At 43.9% G+C, this 24,372-nt stretch overlaps 3 protein-coding genes and 1 long non-coding RNA gene across 5 annotated transcripts; 3 read left to right on the top strand and 1 right to left on the bottom strand.

The window, feature by feature from the left end:
- The first annotated feature begins 1,377 nt into the window (after nt 1-1,377).
- On the top strand, nt 1,378-5,920 carry LOC113576102 (neutral cholesterol ester hydrolase 1). Of its 2 annotated transcripts, none has more exons than XM_027008024.2 (5): nt 1,378-1,649; nt 2,296-2,524; nt 3,003-3,072; nt 3,193-3,364; nt 3,631-5,920. In XM_027008024.2, the coding sequence occupies exons 1-5, from the start codon at nt 1,509-1,511 to the stop codon at nt 4,183-4,185; spliced, it is 1,167 nt and encodes a 388-aa protein (XP_026863825.2). In that variant the 5' UTR covers nt 1,378-1,508; the 3' UTR covers nt 4,186-5,920. The 2 variants fall into 2 exon arrangements, with proteins under 2 accessions (XP_026863825.2, XP_026863824.2); XM_027008023.2 differs by having other exon boundaries at nt 3,565-5,920.
- A 4,410-nt stretch (nt 5,921-10,330) lies between these two features.
- On the top strand, nt 10,331-13,765 carry tnfsf10 (TNF superfamily member 10). Its single transcript, XM_027008025.2, has 5 exons — nt 10,331-10,536; nt 11,248-11,394; nt 11,606-11,651; nt 11,732-11,851; nt 12,426-13,765. Exons 1-5 carry the CDS (start codon nt 10,414-10,416, stop codon nt 12,884-12,886), a joined length of 897 nt encoding a protein of 298 aa, XP_026863826.2. The 5' UTR covers nt 10,331-10,413; the 3' UTR covers nt 12,887-13,765.
- Nucleotides 13,766-15,775: 2,010 nt separating this feature from the next.
- On the bottom strand, nt 15,776-19,841 carry msl2b (MSL complex subunit 2b). Its single transcript, XM_027008035.2, has 2 exons — nt 18,434-19,841; nt 15,776-17,677 (listed from the first exon to the last, which is right to left on the bottom strand). The coding sequence occupies exons 1-2, from the start codon at nt 18,573-18,575 to the stop codon at nt 15,996-15,998; spliced, it is 1,824 nt and encodes a 607-aa protein (XP_026863836.2). The 5' UTR covers nt 18,576-19,841; the 3' UTR covers nt 15,776-15,995.
- A 157-nt stretch (nt 19,842-19,998) lies between these two features.
- On the top strand, nt 19,999-24,372 carry LOC113576159. The gene is made up of 3 exons (XR_003410475.2): nt 19,999-20,071; nt 21,437-21,829; nt 21,923-24,372. It is a non-coding gene; the product is annotated as an uncharacterized LOC113576159 (long non-coding RNA).

The raw sequence follows: 24,372 nt of genomic DNA, 5'->3' as shown, positions 1-24,372 counted from the left end.
GATTTGTAGCCAGGTTTGAATTCACAAGAATTTACTCAAAGGCAGACAATCAGATCATGTCCCTCATGCCTTATGCCTGGAGTGAAAACTCTCTCTCTCTCTCTCTCTCTCTCTCTCTCTCTCTCTCTCTCTCTCTCTCTCTCACACACACACACACACACACACACACACACACACACACACACACACACACACACACACACAGTTTGTGCTGTCTACCCTACTTTTCATGCAGCTGCATCTAGGCATCCACACAGATGTGCACAGCCACAGTTAAAGAGGAAGCCTAGCCTCAAAGGAAGAAGTTGTAATTAAGATTTTACATCAATTATACAAAAAACAATTTACAAGGTTTTATCTATATCAATTTATCTACATCTACAACATAGCCAGTGATTATAATGATGATGATTACGATGAAGATAACAATAGATAGTAGTAGTAGCAGCATTAGTAGTAGTAGTAATAGTAAATACTGTCAAAATATATGTTATACGTTATTGGCTCAGTTTCACGTTCGATTAACTTGGCCGATCCATTTCAATGATCCGCTTCGATTGTTTGGATCACACTAAAGGACAGCAGCGACACCTAGTGAACTGTGATCTTATTAGGTAATAATCACTCGACTTTGCTGTAATTTCCCGATTATTCAGGAGGGAAAGTCTATGAATTTTATACTCTGTCTCGTTTAAACAATGAGATATCACCCGTAAGAAGATTGAGGGTCGAATGCGTGTAGCCTACTTTAAAGCAAAACTACAGAAAGGGTTGCTTTTCCGTTGTGTAATTTTGTAGAACAGGACAACCCGTTTCTTATGCGCAACAAGTGCGCAACACAACGCTGTAACACGATATGTCATCATAGTTTTAAAAGAAAACACTACCTACATATTAATATAATATATTCATACTGTTTTCTCTTTATTGTTACAGTGTGTATAGATTAATGTAGCTTTGTCATTTTCAAGAATGATTAAAAAAAAAAAAAACGATGCAGCCTGCAGTCCGATTATACGACATGTAAACATGTCCGCATGGCGCGGTAAAATTTATTTCAAAATTAAAGTCTCTAGTCCAATGAACTGCCAACGTTTTGTATTCAGACCAGACCATTTGACAAAAATACTCTCTAAATGTCCTTGATATTTTGATACCACAGTTTCGTTTTTTTTTATTTTGATTAAAATTTAAAATCAGATACGTGTTCTCTTAAATAACCAAAGATGACTGGGTGTTTCACTTATCCAACACAACAATCTGCATTTATTTCGATGAATATTACTGACGAAATACCAATATCGGTGCTTAAGATGATTCAGTTTAAGCTTTACAGTTACTTATTTGCTATTTTATTTAATGCAGCATAATCGGACTTTTATTTTAAAATGCGCTGTTATTTCATAATCCCTGTCATTAGACCAACACGGTAGCAAAATGTAGATCCATTATGTCAGACAGCGAAGTCTTTGCTGAATGACTCGCTATTTCATACTTTTAGTATCCTGATGATGCGGTCAATTTTGTTCACTGCAGTGTTACTGTCAGTAGCGGCGTCTTACTATATATATCTCCCGCTACCAAGTACAATTACGGAGCCATGGAAACTTATGCTACTGGATGCAGTATTTCGTTGTATGATGCATGTGGTAAGTTATTACGTTGCGCTCGGTTGAGTTTTGGTTACTGTCATGGTCTCTGCGCTCTGTGCAAAAACTGTCAGTTCATATTAAATTATCACGTTGTAATAACAAATGCATAACTTTATATTAAGACGGTAAACAACGATTAGTTCAGAGTTTAGTGTAAACCAGACATGCATTGCAGTACTGTTGCACGACGTTGGTCCATTTTGTTCATTATACAAATACCCAGGATAAGTGGAATGGATATGACAAGTGAGATGGCTTTCATCTTATCATTTATAAAAATTTTAAAAACAGTTTTTCATATACCAGTTTCGCATTTTCTTGCTTATATCTAAGATAAGAATGCGTAATTCCCAGGGGCGTGTTAGCCAAACCACTCGGTAATGTCTTCTGTTTCATCCAACCTGTTGATTAGATGGACGCCCTTCCTACTGCGTTTCGTCTGGTTGTTAAAGTCAATCTAATCATCACCCTAAAGTTAACTGTGAAATACTGAGCAAATTTCATGCATTTCAAGATGGTAAAACATTAGCGGATTTACAGTGGAACGCTGCTAAGGGGTAAGGCAATCAGGGGTATGGAGGACTGGCCATTAAACGAAGGCTTTTGTGTCTTAACTGTCCTGCCGTGGTCCTCTTTCTTATAGGGCAATTTGATCCAAGACCTGGGTCTGTGCCACCATGTCCGTGTCCTCAACTTCGTGGTGTCCGTTCTCGAGCTGCGCGGTCCGCGCTCGAGCGAGTTCGTGCGGGTCACGGACACCTCCTTCTCGGGGGTTCCTGCGCGTGTGTTCGAGTCCATCGCACCCGGACCCGAGCGTCTGAAAAGAGGAGTGATCTACTTCCATGGCGGCGGATGGGCCCTGGGGAGTGGAAGTGAGTGTGTGCGTCCGTTTGTGCTCAGCATAGCAAGCGAAGACGGAGACGAAACAAGGCTCCGTTAGGTCAGCGCGATTAATGAGTGCTATGCGCTGAAGAGGCAGAGGCAGAAGCAGTCGCTGTAACATTCTTTACGCCCGACGGCTCACAAACACCCTCAAGTGGCCATGCTTGGAAAGATCAAAGAAACGCGCCTTTCAGTGATTTAGATAACAAAACATTAGGTGTGCGTAAATATACACACCCTGGATGTCAGAAATTGAAAAATGCTGCCAGTGGAAATTCCAGGGTGGAGTTGCATGTATATCTATTTAATTACTTAGTGTGCGTCATCATATGAAATATAAACTATTTACATTTGGACCAAAGTGGTTAAATAACATTTGCTTTTTAGTCAATATAGATGCCTTCAATTCCAAGCCCTTGTCAATTTTCTTCATCTTTTCTCACCCCAACTCTTTCTCCACCCCAAAAGGAATGCGATCTTATGACCTCTTGTGCAGGAAAATGGCTGAGGAGCTGGATGCAGTCATTATATCCGTGGAGTAAGTATTAAACAAAGTGGAGGATCGGTAACCCTGCGCTCCTTTGTGCATAGTGCTCTAACTTCCATCTGTAGGATATTACATGCCTATGTTAAAGACCGGCATCTCCTGCATTTCCAGTTACAAGCTTGCGCCCGATGCGCACTTCCCGGAGCAGTACGACGACGCCCTGAGTGCATGCAGGCACATTCTGAAAGCCGAGGTGCTAGCCTCGCTCTCCATGGACCCGGAGAGGGTGGCCGTGTCGGGTGACAGCGCCGGAGGCAACCTGGCCGCCGCCGTGACCCAGCAGGTACTGAAGTTAGATCAGAGAGACAGCCGTCCGGCCCGCAACCGATCAGGGCCTGTAAATCAAGGCCGTGCATGTTTAGCACAAGTATGTGCATAAGAAGGGCACTGCTTCTAGTATAGCTGTGAACGAATCTGATGTTGTCACGTGATGCATGTCAGCAAAAGCTAAGTGATGGCGGCGCAATTTGTTCATTGACCCAGCTGGCTGTGGACACCAGCGTCTCCGTCAGGCTGAAAGCGCAGGCCCTTGTCTACCCCGTGCTGCAGGCACTCGACTTCAACACTCCGTCCTACCAGCAGAACAGCGACGTGCCCATCCTTTACCGCCCCCTCATGGCCCGCTTCTGGCTGGAGTACCTCAGTGGCGATCTGAGTCTTGTGCCTTACCTGCTGGCCAACAACCACACGGCCCTGGACCAAAGCCAGGAGGCGGAGGAAGCCTGGGCCAAGGTGAACTGGACACGTCTGTTGGCACCCACCTTCCACAAGCACTACAAGCCCGTGGTGCCGCGGCAGGGCACGCCTCGCCTCCTGGAACAGCTGCCGGGCCTGCTGGACGTCCGGGCCGCACCCCTGCTGGCCGAAGGGGGGGTGCTGGAGAAGGTCCCGCCCGCCTACATCCTGACCTGTGAGCATGACGTGCTGCGCGACGACGGCCTCATGTACGCCCAGCGCCTGGAGGAGGCAGGCGTGGCTGTCACCAGCGACCACTACGAGGAGGGTTTCCACGGCTGCATGGTCTTCGCTTTCTGGCCTGTTTGCTTCTCAGTGGGGAAGCGGAGCTTGAGAAACTACATCAGCTGGCTGGAGCAGAACCTGTAAGGGGGTATGAGTGACAGGTCCGAACAGTCTGAAAACTGTTCAAACAAACAGAAGATTTACTAAAACAAACAAACAGAAGATTTACTAAACACTTTATTTGTCGATTCTGATAGCTCTTTTGAATTCAGTGTGCAATACAACCCGTCAGTACAAAGAGAGCATGCTCTGGATGTCTGCAAATGCTCCAAGACTCCTCATTCCATAGAGGATAAGTGTGCGCTGGCAGGACTGACTCTATGAAGCTGCAGCACCGAGGATGTGTGTTGAGCTGTGTTCCTTTAGGCCATAGCATTGCAGAGGTTTGTTTTCTCCATGCTATAACACCAAAATCAGCTTGTCAGCTAATTATCAAGTCTATCCTTGAGTGGATCAGGCGTCTCAGAGTGGGGAAATTAAAGGTGGCCCCGAGAAATGCAGTGTTACGCCACTGCTATAGAGGAATTCATTACATATGCTTAATTTACATTCCTTATGTTCTAGGTGTGATAATATATTCCAGACGCTACACAATGATTTCCAAACATATGAGGACATATTTGTGCAATAAGAGCATTGACCTTCACAGGGCAGGAAATCAGCTAAACACTGTACTTTGATATACATAATATGCTTGAAAGACAGAAAGCTTTGTTCATTTTAAATTTCATTGATTTGATAGTTTGTATGATTGTTTTATGATACTGGTGTAAACAAAACTTGATACTGTTTGAAAACTGAAAACTTGTTAAAGATGTGAGAGGGAAAGTAATTACTGCTATTCTACGAATATTTAAACTTTGGTGTTTTTAAAAGCAGAGATTTATGTTAAGCCACATCTTGTCACGAACAACAAAAAGGAACCAGGAGCTATAAGCTGAAATTTAATCGGGGAGGCTAAAATTCCTTGCTACACTGAGTTTCGCAAGCTTTGCTGTTGGCAGTAGAAAGGATGACAAAAGGGAATTTCCTAAACAGCATGGAGGTTTGAAGGAAACATGAGTTGGGGAGGGGGGGGTAGCTGTTGGAAGCCAGCCTTCACCTCCAGCACATGGGAAAGGCCGTGGGCTAGAGGACTAAGTGCTGTGGAATGCTTGCTCGATCTGACTTCACCTTCACCTGTGGCACCGGTTGCAATAGTGCACCTCTGGCTCCTGCTGCCACCACAGCAGTGCATGCATGAGAAAGAAGCAGAAGACTAGTGACGGTGAAACAGAAAGTAAACCAGCTATTGTCACAGGATATTCACATAGTGGCCTTTGCCTCGGTGAAGAGTTGTGGATGGAAAAGAAGACTAAATGTCAGAAAGATGTTTTTAGATGTTTTTGTCCAGTAACCACTGACAGTCTCTTTTATCAGTGTGCTCTTTTTATCTGCTATGCCCAGCACAAATACCTGGTGTTGTGTCCAGCTGGATGTAAATGGACACTCTTGCTGTTTATTTGACACTGGGGATTGCTGTGTACGGAGCAGACCTCTTTCGCATGTATCTGTCAGATGATGTGTGTCTAGTTCTTCTTTCATGTTTCCCCTCCCGGTGTTTTTGGACTCCACTTGTTTAGACTATACGAAATCTATGCTCTGTGTCATTAGGAATGGTTTGTGGTAACCTCTGATTTGTGTAATTTATCAATTGCTTAATGTAACACCAGCAATTGGTTTGATTGTCACATTCAAACAGATATCAGCCTTGTGTTAATAATGTGGTTTTCAACATCTACCTCCTCCTGTTAGATCTTTCATCACAGGTTTAATAAAAAATAAGCAGCTCGTTTTTGTTGTGTCTTTTTCGGCAAGCATAGACATCTGAAGCAGAAGGTCTCACGCAGAATCCTTTCTTATCAACATCCTGTGACAGGAGCCTTCTCGTGGTGGCACAAGTGTCGGCAGATTGTGGCCTGGAGGCTCAGTTCAGCATGTCCCACTGACTGGATTAACCTGTTGCTTCTCATGCCCTGACAGAGAAGACACTCCTGTGCACATTTTCTTTTAAACACCAGAAACCCTTCATCTGTGAATGCGGTAGGGCCATGTCATGTGACCAAACCTGATTCCTCCTCCACCTTACAAAAAAAAAAAAAACCTTAAAGGAAGATGATGAGACGGTGCCTGTTCCCAGCAGAGCTCACAACCTGATACCTAAATCATGCAGTTTTCCTCTCAGGATGGGCTTGTCATGCCAAAACTGTTAGGGTTGCAAAATCCAGCCTAAGTTATTACACTATATAGTGAGTTAATTATTAATCCCAGAACAGGCCTTCTAACTATCTCAAAGGAAAACAACTGAAAGAGCTCGCTGCAAATTCAAAAGTTCACATACCTGACTCACTGAGGAATGTTATCTTTTGAGTATAGTTGACATTGTTCATTACTTCCTGACTTTAAGGGCTAGAGGCTTGGTTGGGGCCAAGTTCTCCTGCCCTGTTGAAAAGTGTTTGCTTTTTGCAGATCGTTAAGAAACACTCTCTTCTCTGGTGACACAGGACAGAACTAGACACTGACTCAGGCAAATTGCTGAATCTGAGCTTTCCTTTGTCTCTCACAGTCAGTGTATTGGGGGAGTTTCCTGAATCTAAAATCATTTTAGAGTTATTGGTTTAATTCCCTCCTGAGACATTGTTGTTGAAAACACACAGTGCCTTGGTGTGCTCACTCTAGCCGTCAAGTTATTGCTCAATAGTGCTTTCCACTGGCCTGGGAACCTCGACAGAACATATAATGTGTCTGGCAAAGACATACATAATGTAAAAGTTGTAAGTGCCAGCAAATGAGACTCTTGTTCATGTTGTAGCTGTTTCCCTGCCAGGACTGATTTGTTAGCTAGTGTTGCTCACTCACAGTGTGGGTCCATTTATCTTTCCACACCCAAGGATGACCACTTGGCTTTTGTAGTTTTTCTGCCCATATAGGGAAAGATAGCCAGCCTTAAGAAAAAAAACCCAAACTATCTACTGCACATCAGCAAGAAGGCGTTCCTCCTCTCACTGCCATTGGAAGACCACAGGATCGTTCTATATAAAAAATGGGATTATAATAGCATTGGGTCATTGCAGCCCTACATAGTTTGTATGGAAAAACCCTCCCATGTCCCCGAGGGAAGTTATCCACCCACGTGGTGACAGAGAAATCAATGTAGAGTTGCCTGTTTCAGCCCAGGAGGAACGATGGGAATCTCCCTTTCCAGATCGTGCTCATAATCACGGCTGATATCATATAATGGCACAATACCTGCTTCTAATCTGACCACTATCTTTCTCGTCATGCTGCCTTTGTGGCCGATCCACGTCAAAATATAACTACAGTCTCATTCTCTCTGTTTCTCTCTCTCTCTCTCTCTCTCTCTCTCTCTCTCTCTCTCTATGTCTTTCCATCTCTCTCTCATTCTTTCTCCCTCTATCATACTTCTTCGGACTGCCCCCCCACGTCCCCACCTCCCACTTCACCACCAATGCGCCACCCCTCATCTCTGGGATTTGATTCCAATGCACTTCTTTTCTTGCAATAAAGCAGGGCCTCCCGAAATTGGGGGGGCTGCTTTCCAGCCAAATTCTTGATTCCCCGAGTGCAATGAAGCATGGAGTCAAGACTCCATAACACACTATACACTCATCGCATATCCCTGCAACAAATATAATCATGTAATCATCAAGAACACGCCAACTAGCCTACATTACCTCTGTGCCTTTTCAAGGTTTGGTGTTGTGAAATGTTGCTCAGTCCGACAGTCACATTCTATTATTTTGTACTCAGCTTACTGCAAAATCTGCCAGGACACGTTTCCAGCTAAAGCATAAATCCCAGAGCTGCCCATCTACACACACACACACACACACACACACACACACATACTCACATCTCACTGAAACGCACCTCAGTTACACAATGTTATATGGGGCTGCACTGGACAGCATAGCCAGACTTAGATGACTGGACCATGTTCTTGTCAGATATAAGCCTCAGCACACTAAGATACTAGTAGGAGTAAGAGAGTAGGAGAGAGTATCTACCCTATGAAGTCCTGTCTCAAACTGTCTCCTGGCTTAAAACTGGCTTCAGGTTCTCTCCTCAGCTTTACACATGCACACACACATACACACACACACACACATACACACACACACACACACACGCAGACAGAGAGAAAAACCTTGCAAGAGGCCTTTGTGCTCAATCTTAATCAGTCTCCTCACTTATAAATGAGGAGCAGCTGCCATAAAAGATCAGTTAGCGTTTCTGTGCCGGAGTTTTGCCTGACATCAGCTAAATCAAGCCAGGCCAGAATTGAGCTCAGCACTGCTCAATACCAGAGTTTCCGGCCCGGCCATTGGTTGCCTGGCTGTTATTCTTGTTGTGTCCCCCCCCCCCCCCCCGGTTCCCTCTACCTCCCTCCGTGGGGCTTGGGTGCCAGATATGCGCCGGCCTGTTTACAGCATTGTCTAGGTTGCCTGCTGTTCTGAGGAGGGTCACGTCGACGGGCCAGCCTGAAGAGGCTGCGGTCCAGCTCAGCTGGCTGACCGAGATAGACGGAGAGAACGATGGGGAGGGAGGGGTGCAGAATGGAGGGAGGGTGGAAAGACAAAGGGAGTGAGAAGGCAGGAAAGGAGGGAGGCTCTGGAAAAGCCCGGGCCTCCGTGCTGCCTGCGCTGTCTGCCCTCTCTTGCCCTCTCTGCCCTTTGTCAATCTACACTGTGGACCGGGCTGCATTCAGTAGAGCAATAAACAGACCTCCGTGTGCAGCGGTTACACAACGCCTTGTCCGGCACTCATTTTCCTTTCTCTGTTTTTTTCTTGCGCATGTGTTCTTGATTGCTCGGCCATCGATGCATCATCCTGCATGGCTGCAGCCTCTGTCAGCATCTGAGTTGCATTTTCCTGAACGGAGGGTGACATGAATCCCGCTTCCAGCCCAATGGGTTTTGTGCTGACTACCTGGCTTTTTATAGGAAGTCCCGGAGTTACCAACTGTTAGAGCTAGGTCATCTCTCTTCATCTGCTATTTATGGGGTGGGGGCGATTTAATCTGGTCACAGTGGGGGGGAAAAACAGGGCCAGGAGAACAGCTTAGCGGGCAAATCGCTCTGTCTGGCAGGGTGGGACCAGGAGAACAGGGACAGAGTTCTCTCTCCATGTCAGGAAAAAAAAAACAAAAAACACTCACCCAGTCAAAGTTCAAATAAGAAGTGCAGCTGCAAACATCTATGAAAGTGAACATGAGAGAGTCGCTCTCAAAGGTCACATCTACTTGATGAACAATGAGTCTCCAACAGGTCTAGGTTTAAGCAGCCTTCAGCATGTTTGGTTCGAGATGGTTGTATCCTCCAAAGAGCACTACACAAACAGTTAGCATTTAACACTGAGGGGAAGAAGCGATGCAGAAACCATACAGCATCTGCTTAAATAGCAGATGCCCTTGTACCCTTGTAAAGCCATATGGATTGAATATGACACAGGGTGCCTGGAAAACGTGTGCCATGAGGTAAACAGATTTCAAAGGCCGCATGAGATTTGTAATTGAATGTGAAGATAACAGGCTTGTTTGCTGATAAAAAATAAAACACCTTAAAACAGCGCCTGAATTAAGTTTCTTCCAGTGTGGCTTTTCCCCCAGTGTGGTTTGGCTTGAGAGTAAAGAATAGTCTTGTCCAGTTTTAAGGGGACCCTGTAGAACCTGTCATCTAAAGCTGACGAGGGTGAGCTGAATAGTTTAATAAATCATATGACTAAAAGCTCCATGTCCTACAGAATGCCTTGCTGAAGAACAATAAGACTTGAATACTCCCCTGAAACATTTGAAAAGATCAGATTACAAGCACATGTTAGAACTGTACCATGCATATAGTCTGTACAGAAACCCACAAAGGTTTTTAGCCCAGGAGGCTTCTCTGCACTAAAGCAATAAAAAAAAATCATGAATTACAATCTGGTTCTGAAATAATAATAATAAAAAAAACAGGACTTGCTCCGACTCGATCAACAGGTATGCATATGTATAAACATAAGGGGTGTTCCCAATAAAAAACATAACAAAACCTGTTAGATCATTATAAACTCGTTATGTTTGGGAAAACTGGAATACGTTATGTTTTGACGAGGCGTCTAGAAAACGAAAGAGTCTCTACGCGTTAACAAGAAAGCCTTCGTGTTTCTCTGTTTCCTTGATAGTTAGCCCTGCTCCGCCTCCATGTTTTTTCATATGTACGGAGAGAAGGAATTCAGATCCAGCTTTTGTCTTTGACTGCTGCTCTACACGCAATGGTCAAGATGACAGGCTCACACACAATGCAATACATCGGACTTCTACTGCTAGCTGCGATTCTCCTGCAGACAATTGCCGTGGCTGTGACATTCATATACTTCAGCAACGTATTAACTACGGTAAGGTCCATATTATTACTTTCTGATAATTAGGAATTAATTCGGCGTAAATGGCATAGGTCTAAACTGGTAAATGAATAAGGTTTTGTTCGCACAGGACAAGCATGCAGCATTTGGAGTTCTTTTATCAACCGACAACTGCAGGACACATTTTTTTAGATAAAAGGCAGGCTACTGAAAATACTAGGCTGCTCTCTCTGTGCAAGCAATACTTGCTTTCGTCCCAGTGCTCCGTGTTTTATTGGAGACATTCCAACAGGTCGCTCAGTGGAGCCTGCAGCCAAAGTTAAGCAACATCGAATGTGAATAAGGCAGTCCATGTGCAAAAAGCTAATGTTTAACCGAAACGAGTTATAGTTTGTATGCTGTTCTGCGGCAAAATGAAGATGACCTTACAAAATTGATCGGTTTTGCACCTCTGCCATTTCTTTGTTGTGCCAGATAGACAAATAAAAATAAATAAATAAATAAAAATTTAGAGTCTAACGCTAATGATTAACTTTGATTTATCTTTTAGAAACGCAAAGGGTAGATTAGATATATTGCAAAAGTGTTTTTAATTACAAAGTAATCCATAGATGCATTAAATGGTTGTGCATTCTTTCATTGCCAGTTCTTGCAGGCACATTTTACATATTAGTTTATAAAGAGGATTTGTGTTAGCATTATAGGAACATTACATCATACTAAACTAAGGAGTTTTATTAACAGATGAAGGAGACATTTTCAAAGAGCAGCGTCTCTTGTTTGATGCGCGCCAACCTCAGAACCATAAAGGGTATGGATTTGAGCTCCGCTGAAGGGAAAGACGACCCCTGCTGGCAAGTCACGCAACAGCTCCACTTTCTGATAGAAAAGGTATCGGCTTCGGAGGAGGGCAGGATGTAGATACAATGAATCCATTTATAGCTAAGATACTGTTTCCTTTTTTAATTACCTAAGGAATTTACCAAGCCGGTCAGATTTAATATGGAATCAAACTCCGCTAAGTCAGATGCAATTTACGAGGCTTGTTTCATGTTTGAATGGTTTTAATACAAATGCTTTTTTTTTTTTTCTCGTTCGACAGTCAATGTCTAATCGCTATCAGAAAGAAATCTCATCGGCAGTCAAAGGTAAAACAAACTGTTTTCGCCCATATATGCACTAACGGGGGTGTTAATCAAGAGAGACTAAACCTTTTGAAATTTTCCAGACGAAGTCTCTCGGGTCCTCCCCTCGCTGGTGATCCAAGACCAGGACGCACACCCTCGGCTCAAGGTTGCTGCTCACGTTACAGGCAGCTATACACCAGATGCAGAGAAGGATGGTGACGGTATGTATTAGACAAATAATAACTAGGTAGTACTTGGCAACATTTTATGGGGACCTATTACTCACTTACTCACTCCACATGTTTTGAAATTTGACACAGCCCATTTGCTTATAAAATAACTACACATACAAAGAGCTAATTAAGTCGTAAACCGTGCCATCTGTGAATTATAGTTCAAGCAACATTTTTGAACAGTTAGACTATGCACTCACTGGGTGCAAAGTCCAAATCTAGAACTTTGTTGCATGTGACCAGTGCAAAAAGATCTTGGACTACACCAAAACGCTGAAAGCAGTCCTACTTCCTTGGCAAAAGACTGAAATGAACTTTTAAACCATTTTGTCATCTTCTGGGAAGATGAGGTATCGAGAGCAAAATAATATACAAATGTCTGCAATCTTTTAAATAAATCGATTGTTCTCTGTACATTTTGTTAAAAAAAAAGAATTAGTTGGTAATATGAGACTAGACTGAAATATGCATCTCCTCCCTCTGTGCTGCCAAACATCGAAACAATGGTTCTTTTCTGACAAACCCAAAGCCTTAATCCTTCCCTGTGGCTGTGGTGCTGCAGGTCCCTCCAACAGGAAGGTGTATGGCCAGAAGATCCATTCGTGGGAGTCTGAGAAAGGCCTGGCTTTCCTCCAGAACGTGCAGCTGAGTGACGGGGAGCTGGTGGTTCCACAGGCTGGCTTCTACTACATCTACTCCCAGACCTACTTCAGACACACGCTCATGGAGGAGGAGGAAGAGCACGAGGAAGATGACAGTGCATCGACAGAGACGGCCCGGGGCAAGCCCATGCTGCAGTACGTCTATAAGAAAGTTGGCTCGTACCCGGTGCCCATCCTCCTGATGAAGAACGCACGGACCACATGCTGGTCACGGGACGCAGAGTATGGCCTGTATTCGATCTACCAGGCGGGGCTCTTCCAGCTGGAGGGTGGAGACAGGTTATTTGTTACCGTCAGCAATGTGAGCACCATCGACATGGACGAGAAGTCAAGTTTCTTCGGTGCCTTTTTGGTCAGCTAAGGCCCGGGCGGAGGGAAGAGGGGGTCGGTTAACGTTTGGAACGTACGCAGCCCCTCTCTGTCGGGGGGGCGAGCGTCAGGACTTGGCTTCCTTGGCACGCTCCCTTTGTAGCTGGTCTAAAAACCATCTGTATATGTGTGCTGCAATACGCTGTTCCTAGCCGGAGATCTTCACCTGGTGGACGATGTTGCCAGAAGGTGGGCACATTCAGCTAGATGGACCTGGAGCGGACACGGAGGCCCAACGGAATGGCAGGCGATGGACGTCACATCTACTTGGAAGGTGGGAACAGCAAGGGGAACGGCAAGGTCATTTGGGAGCGAGTTGTTTAGGCACAGTGGGATGCAACCTTGGAAAAAGGAAGAAAGTGCTGCTCAGGAAGACTGGGATTCCTGTGCTGTACAGTAGATGGAAAGTCGTGACATTGGCATGTCAGAGAACTAGATAGCATGTGAAAATACCGAGCTGAGAAATGCTAAACGGTTTCTGTATTTGCTGTCATCCTTAGAAAGTGATGTTATAACATTGTTTTAGATTTGTAAAACGTGGGATGTGTTAAAATGAAGCATCACTGCTGTGGAGTCTGAATAAATTACTTAGTTACCTTCTGTCACTTTATTTTATAAATGTGTTTTCACTGACAAAGGTCACCATTTGATATGTTGTCAGTGTTCATTTATGGATAATTTGAGCCAGAATGATCAACATTTGTTTGTGTAACAGCTTATCAACATTGTTGTGACACTGTAAAATGATAAATCACCTTCTACTTGATATCACAGCTGTACAAATTTAGCAGTATTTCACTGAAGCTACTGGATTGCATAGATTTTACAATGTTACACTAGAGAGTGCACCAAATAAAGTTTTTCCATATCAGCTATGCAGATTCAGTTACTGTATCCTAGGACATTTGGAATCAATGTGGATTATGCAGGTTTTTAAGATTTCTGGTGAGTGCCACACACAGGTGCATTCCTCTCTTACTGAGTTCATACACCACCATGCTATGAAGAGTGGAAGAAATGGTTTGGCATTTTCAAATTATACAAATGCACTGCCATTGGCATAAATACTTATTTTCAACAGCAAATTACCACTCATGTTTGTAGATTGGCCTCTAATTAACTGCCACTGTAGAACATTTGGAGGTTCAGCATAGATGTCTTTTGAGGGCAAACATCCTGTGAATGTTTTACATCAAACTAAGGTTACCATTTAATACCAAGATATTCTTTTAACAAAGCAGCACATTGTTTTCAGAAAAATCAGTTCCTTGTTATTTTCCTTAAAGAAGCATTCAGTACTTAGGGCACAGGGAACACTCAGGGTTAGCATTGGTACCCCTTCCTAGGAGCCCAACCAAAGTGCAAACAGTAATAACCCAAACTATTATAAAGTTCTGCCATTTTCTGTTATCTACTCAGACACACCACACACCCCGTCAGAAACCAGTTTTTGGCATCAGTCAACGTCATCCAATAAAATGGAACTGAGTGGGCACTCTGAACAAAGTAACAAATGTTCAGAGAAAAATATGTGAATTGTCAGATCTTTAGCACTGACCAAGAAGAGCCTGGGGCTTCTATTTCCCAAAGCGCAAGTTAAAGCATATTGCCTGTGCAAATGGACTCAATGGAGACCTGTATTCTCTGAACAATATAATGAAATCCCCTACAAAGAGGCAGAGCTGAGACTCACTGTCAGACTGATTCTGAAGCCACAAAAAAGACCATCAGATCAAGCGATAGCTAAAATGTCATCCCTCCTCAACATTAATAAGCTCTGACTGCAAAAATCAATGGCAAGACATAAAGAACATCTAAAAACTCAGAAATCTGTAATGTGTAAAAGGATCCCATATATTGCCATATTTGTGTTTAAGAAATGATGCATGAAACATTTAATCTTCTGGAACTGCAGCTTGCCAGAACTGTATTTTAAAAAACTATTTTTCATCTGGAAAACATAGAAGCCTCAAGGTTTATTTCACTCCCCAATTTTGAAAGCAAAAAAAAAAAAAACAAAAAAAAAAAAACCCTTAATTTAATTTATGCCCCTTTTCTGACCCCTCGTGGTACTAAAAGCCAAATGCAACATACTTCACTGGCCACTAAAAAACACTGTCATAAATTTTAGGACAATTATTCATCTGTTACATTCAATCTTTAAATAACCAAAACAGTAATGGACAGGAGTCAACATTTTTGTGGAAATATGTTACATTTATATTACATGTATTTAAATGCCCAAGAAGGAAAAAAAAAAAAGAGAAAAAAAAAAAAGAAAAAAGAAAAAAAATTTAGACAGCATAAACTAGCACAAAACAGGACTGCAACATAATTTAGACAGAAACCGAACATACTGTATCTCAGTGACTTGCATCTGTAGAAATGGTATCCTGATGAAGCCCTAGATGGACTGCAATCTATGTTAAGTGGTGCCCAATAAATACTGCAACTGCTGTTAATGTAACTTAAAAAATATATCATAAAATGTACTTTTGAATTCCATAAGTCTGTGTACAAAAAAATGTTTATAAATACAACCAGTCTCTACTGACATAGCAGGTACCATTTCATTGAACAGGTCTCATCTTCTAGCCTAACTGAAAATCATCCACATATGCACATAACATGACCCACAACAATGAGGTCAAGCATTTCTTGCCAAAGATAACACCATATAGATCACTTGTAATGAAAGGAAGAAGAAGAAAGAAAAAAACAAAAACAAACAAACAAAAAAACCCACACACCTCTTCCAAAAGCAAAACAATTCTCAATTTACAGTAAAATGGTTTATTCAAAATAGTGTGTAAAATGACAACCCCCAAAAATAAATAAAAACAAAACAAAAAGACAACCAAAAAATGTAAAAAAAAAAAAAAAAAAAAAAAAGTTACAAGTGATTTATAGGCACAAGCTTCAGCAACGACAAAGTCAATCAATAACATGAACTGGAACAGAATCACAGTAGCTGCCTTATTGTTGACTCCACTGGCTCCCCTGCAGGGCTTGGCAAGGGCTTGCAGAGAGAGAGCCAGGCTGGAATAAGGGGGTGTGACGGTAAGAGCATCGTGCGGGAGGCGGGGCAGAGTGGGCGGGGTTCAACAGTCAAACCTCATGTCTAGAGACTCGTCAAACCCCTTGTCCTCATGTGGCCCGGCAGATAAGAAGGAGGTGACAGGCGAGCCGGTGGCTGCGGCGACATTGAGCACGCCGGCGGCTCCTCCGCCGCCGCTGCCTGCGTTCCTCACGGCGATGCTGGTGACGTTGATGCCCAGCGTGAGCCGCGTCTGCTCCAGGGCCTTCTCGGGCACAGCGAACGCCTCCAGCTTCTTCTCGCCGTTGGCCATGTAGGAGTTCTGGCAGCCGCGGCATATGCAGTCCAGGCAAGCCTTGCGGTTGGAGTAGCACGGGCACCGCTGGCCCCGGCACGTAAGAACACTTGGGTTTTGGGTGGCCCTGCCGCACTTGCAGCCCTTCTTCTCCTGGGGCTTCTTGTACACCACTTTAGTGGGGCTCCCGGGCACCAGGGAGTTGCCCGCCAGCCGCTCTTTCGTCTTGTCCTTCGACTTGGGGGTGCCCTGCTTCGACTTGGCGTATGCCTTCTTGGGTCCGTGCTGGTCGAGGCTCTTTTTGACACTTTTGCTGGGCACCAGCAAGGCCTTCCCCACTTTGGACAGGCCGCCGCCATTGGGCACGGCCACCAGGTGTGGCGCGGCCTGGGCCGGGGCTTTGGGCTCGCACTTGACAGGGACGGGCACAGAGGCGCCCAGGGCGGGCCCCCTGATGATGGTGGAGATAGGCAGCGGCTGGATCTTCTCGCTGTCGCTCTCGGAGCGTGAGCGCTTGCGGCTGGACCGTGGCACCCGGGGGGTGATGGCAGAACAGGAGATCCCCGATGAAGGCTGGGGGTTCTGCTGGGAGGCAGGATGCTGCGGGGCCAAGGCGGCCGCCGAGTCAAACGGGAGGGAGGAGAGCCGGCGTGGAGGGTCAGCGGCTGCGGCGCAGTCGAATGCCCCGTTCCCGTTGCCGAGCACTTCGAGGCCCGGCTGCAGGATAGCAGGACACTCGTCCTGAGGGACGGGGTCTGGCTCCAGAGTCCTCAGCACCTCCTCCACACTCAACAGGAGGGACCCGCCATCATGCTTGATGTCCTCGCTGAAGCCACATATGTTCATGGTGCCGGCGCACAGCTCCTCGCCCACCGCCGCTGCCACCTCACACACGGGGAGTTCATCCGCAAACTTCTCCTGCTTCACCCCCTCCACCGGCACCTCCACCGTGACACCAGTGTGAGGGGAGGGCAAGTCGCCCGCCAGCTCATCCATGCTGCTTAAACCATTACACTCCTGAAGACCGTTGACCCCTAAAGGACTCAGGGGGTGCTCCTTGATGTCCAGCGAGTGCGGCAACTGGTCCTCCTCTGGGGGTGTCTCTGACGTGGAGGGAGCAGGCGAGTGGTGCGTCAAGGTCAGTGAGACAGAGTCCTCCCCTTGCTTGCTGCTGTCCAATGAAAGGCCCTCGTTCAACAGGGCCAGTATGTCTGGGGACCCGCCCGCCGCATTCGAAATATGTGGGGCGAGGGAAGACCCTGCAATGTACTCACAGAGTTTCCTGTAGCAATCTACCAAGATACACAGCTGCTTATTCTCCTCAAACTGGTCATAGTCCTTACACCAGCTGCAGGATGGCTTCATCATCATCTTTTTGCCTTTACATGCTTTGCAGACATAATGCTGGCATGATGAGTTGGTTGGGGCTATTGGATCTTGGAGCAAATTCCCTACATGTAGAAGCAAATTGAAAAAAAGATCAATTATGTGAGATTAAAAAATCGTCATGGGCGACTTGAAAAGATTTCAACTTGCAGTGGCAGTAAGTGTGTCGGTAGAGGGCGCTTTTAATAAACAACCTTGGTGTAAGCCGTGGGCTGCTGCTCATTGTGCCACGAAAAAGGAAAAAATAGTGATTTTCATACGACAATTTTAAAAACACATCTACAAACAATGCACAATTCAACTGAGAACTGCTAGTTCACATACAGCTCAAACGCTGCTCATAAATAAAGTTAATAAATCAAGCATCCCATATTTCTCTCAGCGTACTCAAGGGGGGAATGTCCAAAGATATCCAATGTCACTTGCTGAAAACCATAATCTCCGATATAAATATTGCGGGGGGGAAAAATGCAGAGGCAAAAAGAAAAATCAATTTACAGCTACAACACCTTTATGTTTAGAATACCGTAAACTGTATGAAATTACCTAAAATCTGAACTGTCAATGGCACGTGACAATCCAGGGGGCAAAAACGCGCCGACATGATCACCGAGTGCTAATTAAACCAGCGTGCTTTAGACAAGGGCTACAGGCCTGGGTCTGATCTAGAGTCAGGAACAAGTGTACTGGGACTCATCGGGGGTGTGTCATGCTCGTCAGCGCTAAGGAGGAGTAAGAGCAAGCTACGTGTAAATGGCGAAAAAAAAGAAAAAAAAAAGAAAGAAAAAAAAGACGACTATTAAGACGCGATCGATACTCACCGCACACAAGGCAGGAGAGAGACTGTCTGAAGAAAGGTAACAGCTTGTAGAGTTCGGTCAAAGACTGGGGGTCCCGGGGATCGCACTGCAGCACCGAACGACAAGCTGACACGTAGAGAGTGGTCGCATTCACCGGGTTCATCTCAGCAATCTCGCACTAAATGGATCCAGTTCGGGGAGAAAAGGAGAGACAGTATCACGCAGCAGGTCCGCCGCCAGCTGAGGGACCCTCAATGTCGCCGAGATGCCGAGCACTGTGGCTGGGGAGGTGGACCTGACTCGCAACGCCGCCGACCGTAATGTTCAGGAAATGTTGGAAACATGCGAATTTCGCAGTGCACACGGGTGTCTTCCTCAATGATTAAAACGATCGTTGCACGGGGATCGGGTATGGTCCTTACACATGCAGCGTGATATAGCTAGCTATGAACTCTAGCTATCGCTACACACGCACACAAATGTCTTTCCATAGAAGCACACAGCACAACATCATACACAGCAGGCTACGACCACTCCATTTTAACGTTTTTCCCTCTTCCATGGTAGAAAATACGCATAAACAATCATCATCGGATAAAAGTCCATGAGCTTAGATAAGATTCAAAAATCATCCAAAAATAACTCGCAAGGAGGCCCTGCTATGGAAGGGAAATATCAGCTTCAATTCGTTTTATTTTTTTCGATTAAAAATTCAACAACAATACAGTGGCGGCGCTCTTGGCCGCTGAGCGTTAGCTGGCCTCCAATTACCAGTGCAGAGCAGGTTGGAGCTCCCAAATTCAAACACAGCTAGATATTCTGCCCCTCGTTTTTCGGATCGCCGAAATTGGTGGTGGTGTTTCCGACGTGCCGCTTCATGTCCTTGCACTACGGCCGAGCCGACGTTTGGTCCCGATCCGTTCGGAGACCAGAGGCGGATCAAACCCCGAGCACAATTTGTGTTATTGTCCCTCCGCTTTTCATGGCGGTGCTGTTGCAAAAACAAAACAGGCCGCTTTTGTACAAGTTCTCCCGAGGTGCCTAAAATAGCCTCCGTTCACCAGTCGGTAATATCACCATGATTACTCGCGAATTACGTGTACGTCGCGCAGCAGAAAATGCACACGATAAAGTCTCCAAAGTACCCGAAAACACGCGAAAGAAAACGGAGAGATCTGCTACACCGGCCGCGAGTGTGATCTGCGGCTCCAGGATATCAGGAACAAAATAGGCCGCTTTTCTTCTTTTAGGATTTCTCCTGCTGGTTTACCTCCTTTTGGGCGCGTTTGAAGTGAGAAGCCGGTTAAAAATGAGCGTAGGAAACATCCACTGATGACGTCCAAGGTGCCTCACAAAGAAATAGATATTCTGAGACGAGACAAATGTATTTGTATTTCAAAAGGCTGCTATGGCTAGTCTTCTCCCCTCCCTTTTCCTCTCCGCATTAGCACAAGGAGGGGGCGCCACTTGTCTGCATCTCGCGAGAACACGGCAACGGTCAACAATCCGTGATTAAGCGGTTCCCTTGGTTACATAAACGTTCCGTGGGCGGGGTGTAGGAGCGGACGCGTGGTAGGAGGAGGGGAGAGCTGCGCCGCTGCACGGCGACGTCGCCTGCGGACCGGGTGACGATGAACCCCGGGGAACGCCGTCAAAACGGTACGTCGGAATGGATCTGCATCTCTTAGGCGGTCAGATACATGCACATGTACTAGGAGTTTGTCTTGGTAGGACTGGTGGACGTAGATAGATAAGATGCGCTCAACAGTGCCACATTACAAGGCAAATAGTAGAAATACCAGAACTAGGTGACAATCACATCAGTGCAAGGAAAGAAAAGAAGAAAGCTACACAAATTATGTTAAAATATAAAGACGGTTATGGAGTAGCCGTTCAAAATGTGGTAGTTGTAATACATATCAAACGAAATATGTATTTTATTTAGATTGACCGAAATGAATAGGCTATAATATGGAATTTACATTTTTAGGTAGTATATTTCCAAAGTGCACAGTGCAGATAAATGATTAGATTAACTGAATGACAGTTATTACTTATGGAAAAGCTTTTCCTGTGGCGAGCTGGCGTAGGTTTGGAAGCCCCTAATAGGTAATAACAGGACGAGGAGAGTCTTCGGTGGTCTTTGCTGCCTTATCCTTGGAGTAAATGGATGAACGGATAATGAACGAATAATGGGATCCCAATCCTCTAATTATGGAGAACGGAAAGACGGACTCACTGACGGATATGTAGAATTGGACCAGCGCTGCCTGCGTGTAGTAGAATTTCTTCATCTGTTATTTCGCATTAACGATGGTCGTAGACCACCCACGCCACAGACTGTAATTCATACGAGGACCACTGAAAGCTCCAAGAAGCACCGTGGCTTCCCACGGCTCTTTTCTCTTGAGCAAAGATCCAGCAGCGATTCCCCCATTTAGTCATTATAAATAACAAAACATTAAAAAACCGTGACTGAAGCGTCTTCATTGATAAACGTTTTGCACTGAATTTACTTTCCACCAAAATGCCAGATAGAACCTCATATTAATAGGTGCAGGAACATTTTAAAAACATTTTTTGTGCTCTTTTGGCGACGCATTTCTGCCATTCTAATTGAAATAAAACAAAACAAGTTATAGTGCATGGTGTCACCTTTCATTTACTAAGATAACGAATTATTGTTGTCCAGTTACTTATTAAAGACATTGATTTCCACATACAATAGCCTATTAATGACAAAAATACTGACTGCATAAATGTTAACTAATAATTAGTTATAAACAATAACAATAAAAATGATAATATTGATAATAAGAAAATGCTTGAAGGGTGCTTAACAATAGGGTGAATTAACAATTTTTAATTTTTAACAAGTTTTAACAATGCTATGACAAGAATCATATGGCAGGGTCATGGAGATATGCCCAGAATGTTATTGATTTAAAAATTCTATTTCTGGTTGGTTTGCAACAATTAAGCAGATAAAAAAAATAAAAAAATGAGTTTCCTCTACTGTTGCAGATGGTGATGAGTTTAGCTGTGAGAAATAAAATTTCAAGCCATGTACAAATCAAGAAAGTCAAGTGGTTAAGATGGAAACAGAGAGAGGAAGCTGACCTGAAGATTGAGATTGAAGTGCAGGAACATGTGAAGGTAGAGAAGAAGATGGATGGTGACTCAAATAGAGACTAATCAGGAGAGAGTGATTGTGAAGAGGAAATGAGGACTAGAGGAAGAGTAAAAAAAAAAAAAGTGATAGTGTAGCTGTCATCAGGCAGAGAGCAGAGAGCCTGATGTCCTCATAAAGCTGCTTTAGAGAACCTAGCTGGAGGAGCGTGTGGAGCAGTGCACAGTTGAGGAGAACACTGCTTCAACAAGTACCATGGACAGAAGAGGCTGAGGGAAATGTGCCAGGTAAACGGGGGTGGGGAATAGTATTAGTAAACAAAACAAAATATTCAGTTGATTCATGCATTTCATTTCATAATGCCAATGTTTATTTTATAGATGTCACCATTACAGATGGATGCATCACAACAGCTCAGTCTGTGCCAGCAATTAGACTGCCTGATGGTAAAACATTTGCGAACATAGCCCTTGATTGGTCAGCATGCTGGTATAATGTTTTGGAACTATACAGAGCTCATCATTTAACAGCCATGCTATTCCTCAGATCAGGATCGGAAGCACCCATCCCTAAGAGCAATGGCGCCCAGGCAGGCACAATGATCCACCTTAGCAGGTGTGGCAACAGACAGGACTGGCACAGAGGAGGAGCTGAGAGAAGAGATAAAAGGAAACGAGACAAAACGCAAAATCAAAGCAAAGCAGAGGACTCTGGGGAAACAATGGACAGAATGCACTGCGGTTCAGGGCTGATGACTGTAAAACTACCACGTGCTGTTTTCACAACACCCGTCAGCAATCTGGGCAAGCAGCGGGGACAAAACCCAGATGCAACTCTCACCCCTGTTCCTATTAGTGGCATTAAAGAGTAACATGTAATAACACTAAAAAAAACAAATCTTGATACTTTAAACTAGTTTTATTAAGTTTAGAAATATTTTCCTGAGAGAATGTTCTGTGAATTCACCCACATCTTCAGTTAATTCTGAGCCAGCCATTTTAACCAGCATGAAATAATACTACTAGAGAACTGTATTAAAATGGAAACAGTATTTTTATATTATATAAAAGTAATAATACCTATATAATTACGTTTTGTGTACAATAGCTCAGGTCTTTTTTGGACAGGTGGCCCACAAGTTTTGAACAATGGCTACTGGACTATTCAAGACCCAGTATGACACTCATTTGTTGTCAAGAGATTGAAGACTTTTTTAGCTCAATCCATCCCAATATACAATAAAGTCAAGGAAGTTTGTGAATACCATAAATCCATTAGGATAAACAATGTATATTAGAAAATTATAATCATAAAACCAAATCATGGAAAAAAACTGAGCTGTATTGTTGAGCTCCAGATTATGCTGCAAACTCGACAGAGTTTGGAACATAATCTCCTTTAACTGCAGATATCAAACAGCTCCAAGTCACGCTGCTTAGTCTTGTTCCTCGGGGTCTGATTCCGTTTGCTGCACTTTCTTCTCCATCCACAAAGTGCAAATTATTTTTAAAATCACAGACAGAAAAGCATTATGAATAGCCCATTTTATTAAAATGCACTTTGTTGGTACTGAACAACATTGAAACAAAATGTAGATTTCCCCCCACAAAGCAACAGTTAAAATCTATTTGACCAAGAATTCCAAGCAGGGCGGCAGAAAAATGACTGTCAAAATAAACCTTGTTTCGGCTTTAAACCAAAGAAACCCACCCGTTAGGAATTTTAACGGCCACACAGTTTTTCCCAATATCTGGAGAAAATGCAGATTTTCTCTCATTGTCTGTGCAGATTACATGGAAAATGAACCTGCGTTGTGAGCGACTGAAACAAAATAAAATTTATATTTAGGCTTTGTTCTGGCCATGAAAAAATATGTTTCCAGTACAGTTTGGGGACAGACATCAACAACAAAAATTGTGCTAAAAAACAAATACTTGAATTCTGATAGCTCTTGCAAATGTACTTAATTGAAAATATTTTTAAATACCTTTATTTAAACATAAAAAGTGGAACGGTCAACATGTTGAACGCATAATCCTCGATTTTATGAGTCCTAACTAAAATAGCAGTGTAGTCTATAGGCACCATCCTAAACAAGGGATCTAACAGCATCCATGAATACCACATTGAGTTTCTAAAATGATACTTAATGCACTTTCATACATGGGACAGCAATCCCAATAGATAATGAAGAACATTCACAAACACACTGTATTGTGTAAATGTTGTACAGCCGGGACATATTCACAGATGTAAAACTGAAGGTCAAATTATTCTAAAGGCTCTTATTTGTAATCTTTAAACACAAACTGGTCAAATGTAAACCGGCAAGTTCTTAACATCCTGTTTGAGAACAACCAAAGCAGCTAGAATGCGTCCTGGCTGCTTTCGAGACCCTGGCTCTTCCAACATCCTCCCCTGGGTGCCTTGATGTGTCTCCATTTAAAATAAAACAGTAGGATTGGGACTCAAGTTGAATGCACAGTGATGTTACACACACTCATACAGTATGTACAGTTTTGCCAAAACAAACAAACAAACAAAAACAAACAAACAAACAAACAAACAAACAAACAGGGCACCCCAAGAGAACAACAAAAAATAAGTCATGTAGTTATTCAATAGTTCATGGACCGTGTATACTAAGATAACACAGGAGAGATAGAAGGACGGATGATGCACACACACTGGTCCTTACTAAAACTGTATGATCACCAACCCTTTAATCTGGGTCAAAAAACATGTCTGTATCACTGAAAAAAATGCACGACAGTCTGATGTGTGTGTGTGTGTGTGTGTCTGTGTGAGAGAGATATATATATATGTATGT

This window comes from Electrophorus electricus, chromosome 5 (assembly GCF_013358815.1).
Source record: "Electrophorus electricus isolate fEleEle1 chromosome 5, fEleEle1.pri, whole genome shotgun sequence".
In the NCBI taxonomy this organism is placed as follows: Eukaryota; Metazoa; Chordata; class Actinopteri; order Gymnotiformes; family Gymnotidae; genus Electrophorus; species Electrophorus electricus.
This window is presented reverse-complemented; position numbering and strand designations above follow the sequence as displayed.

Excerpts from the sequence above, each read along its gene's own strand:
- LOC113576102 (XM_027008023.2), top strand. The coding sequence starts at position 1,509 with ATGATGCGGTCAATTTTGTTCACTGCAGTGTTACTGTCAGTAGCGGCG. Across the intron at positions 2,525-3,002 it reads ATGGGCCCTGGGGAGTGGAA|GAATGCGATCTTATGACCTC; the intron begins GTGAGTGTGTGC and ends CCACCCCAAAAG. Across the intron at positions 3,073-3,192 it reads GCAGTCATTATATCCGTGGA|TTACAAGCTTGCGCCCGATG; the intron begins GTAAGTATTAAA and ends CTGCATTTCCAG.
- msl2b (XM_027008035.2), bottom strand. The coding sequence starts at position 18,575 with ATGAACCCGGTGAATGCGACCACTCTCTACGTGTCAGCTTGTCGTTCG. Across the intron at positions 17,678-18,433 it reads TCTCTCCTGCCTTGTGTGCG|GGAATTTGCTCCAAGATCCA; the intron begins GTGAGTATCGAT and ends TTCTACATGTAG.
- tnfsf10 (XM_027008025.2), top strand. The coding sequence starts at position 10,414 with ATGGTCAAGATGACAGGCTCACACACAATGCAATACATCGGACTTCTA. Across the intron at positions 11,395-11,605 it reads TCCACTTTCTGATAGAAAAG|TCAATGTCTAATCGCTATCA; the intron begins GTATCGGCTTCG and ends CTCGTTCGACAG. Across the intron at positions 11,852-12,425 it reads TGCAGAGAAGGATGGTGACG|GTCCCTCCAACAGGAAGGTG; the intron begins GTATGTATTAGA and ends GTGGTGCTGCAG.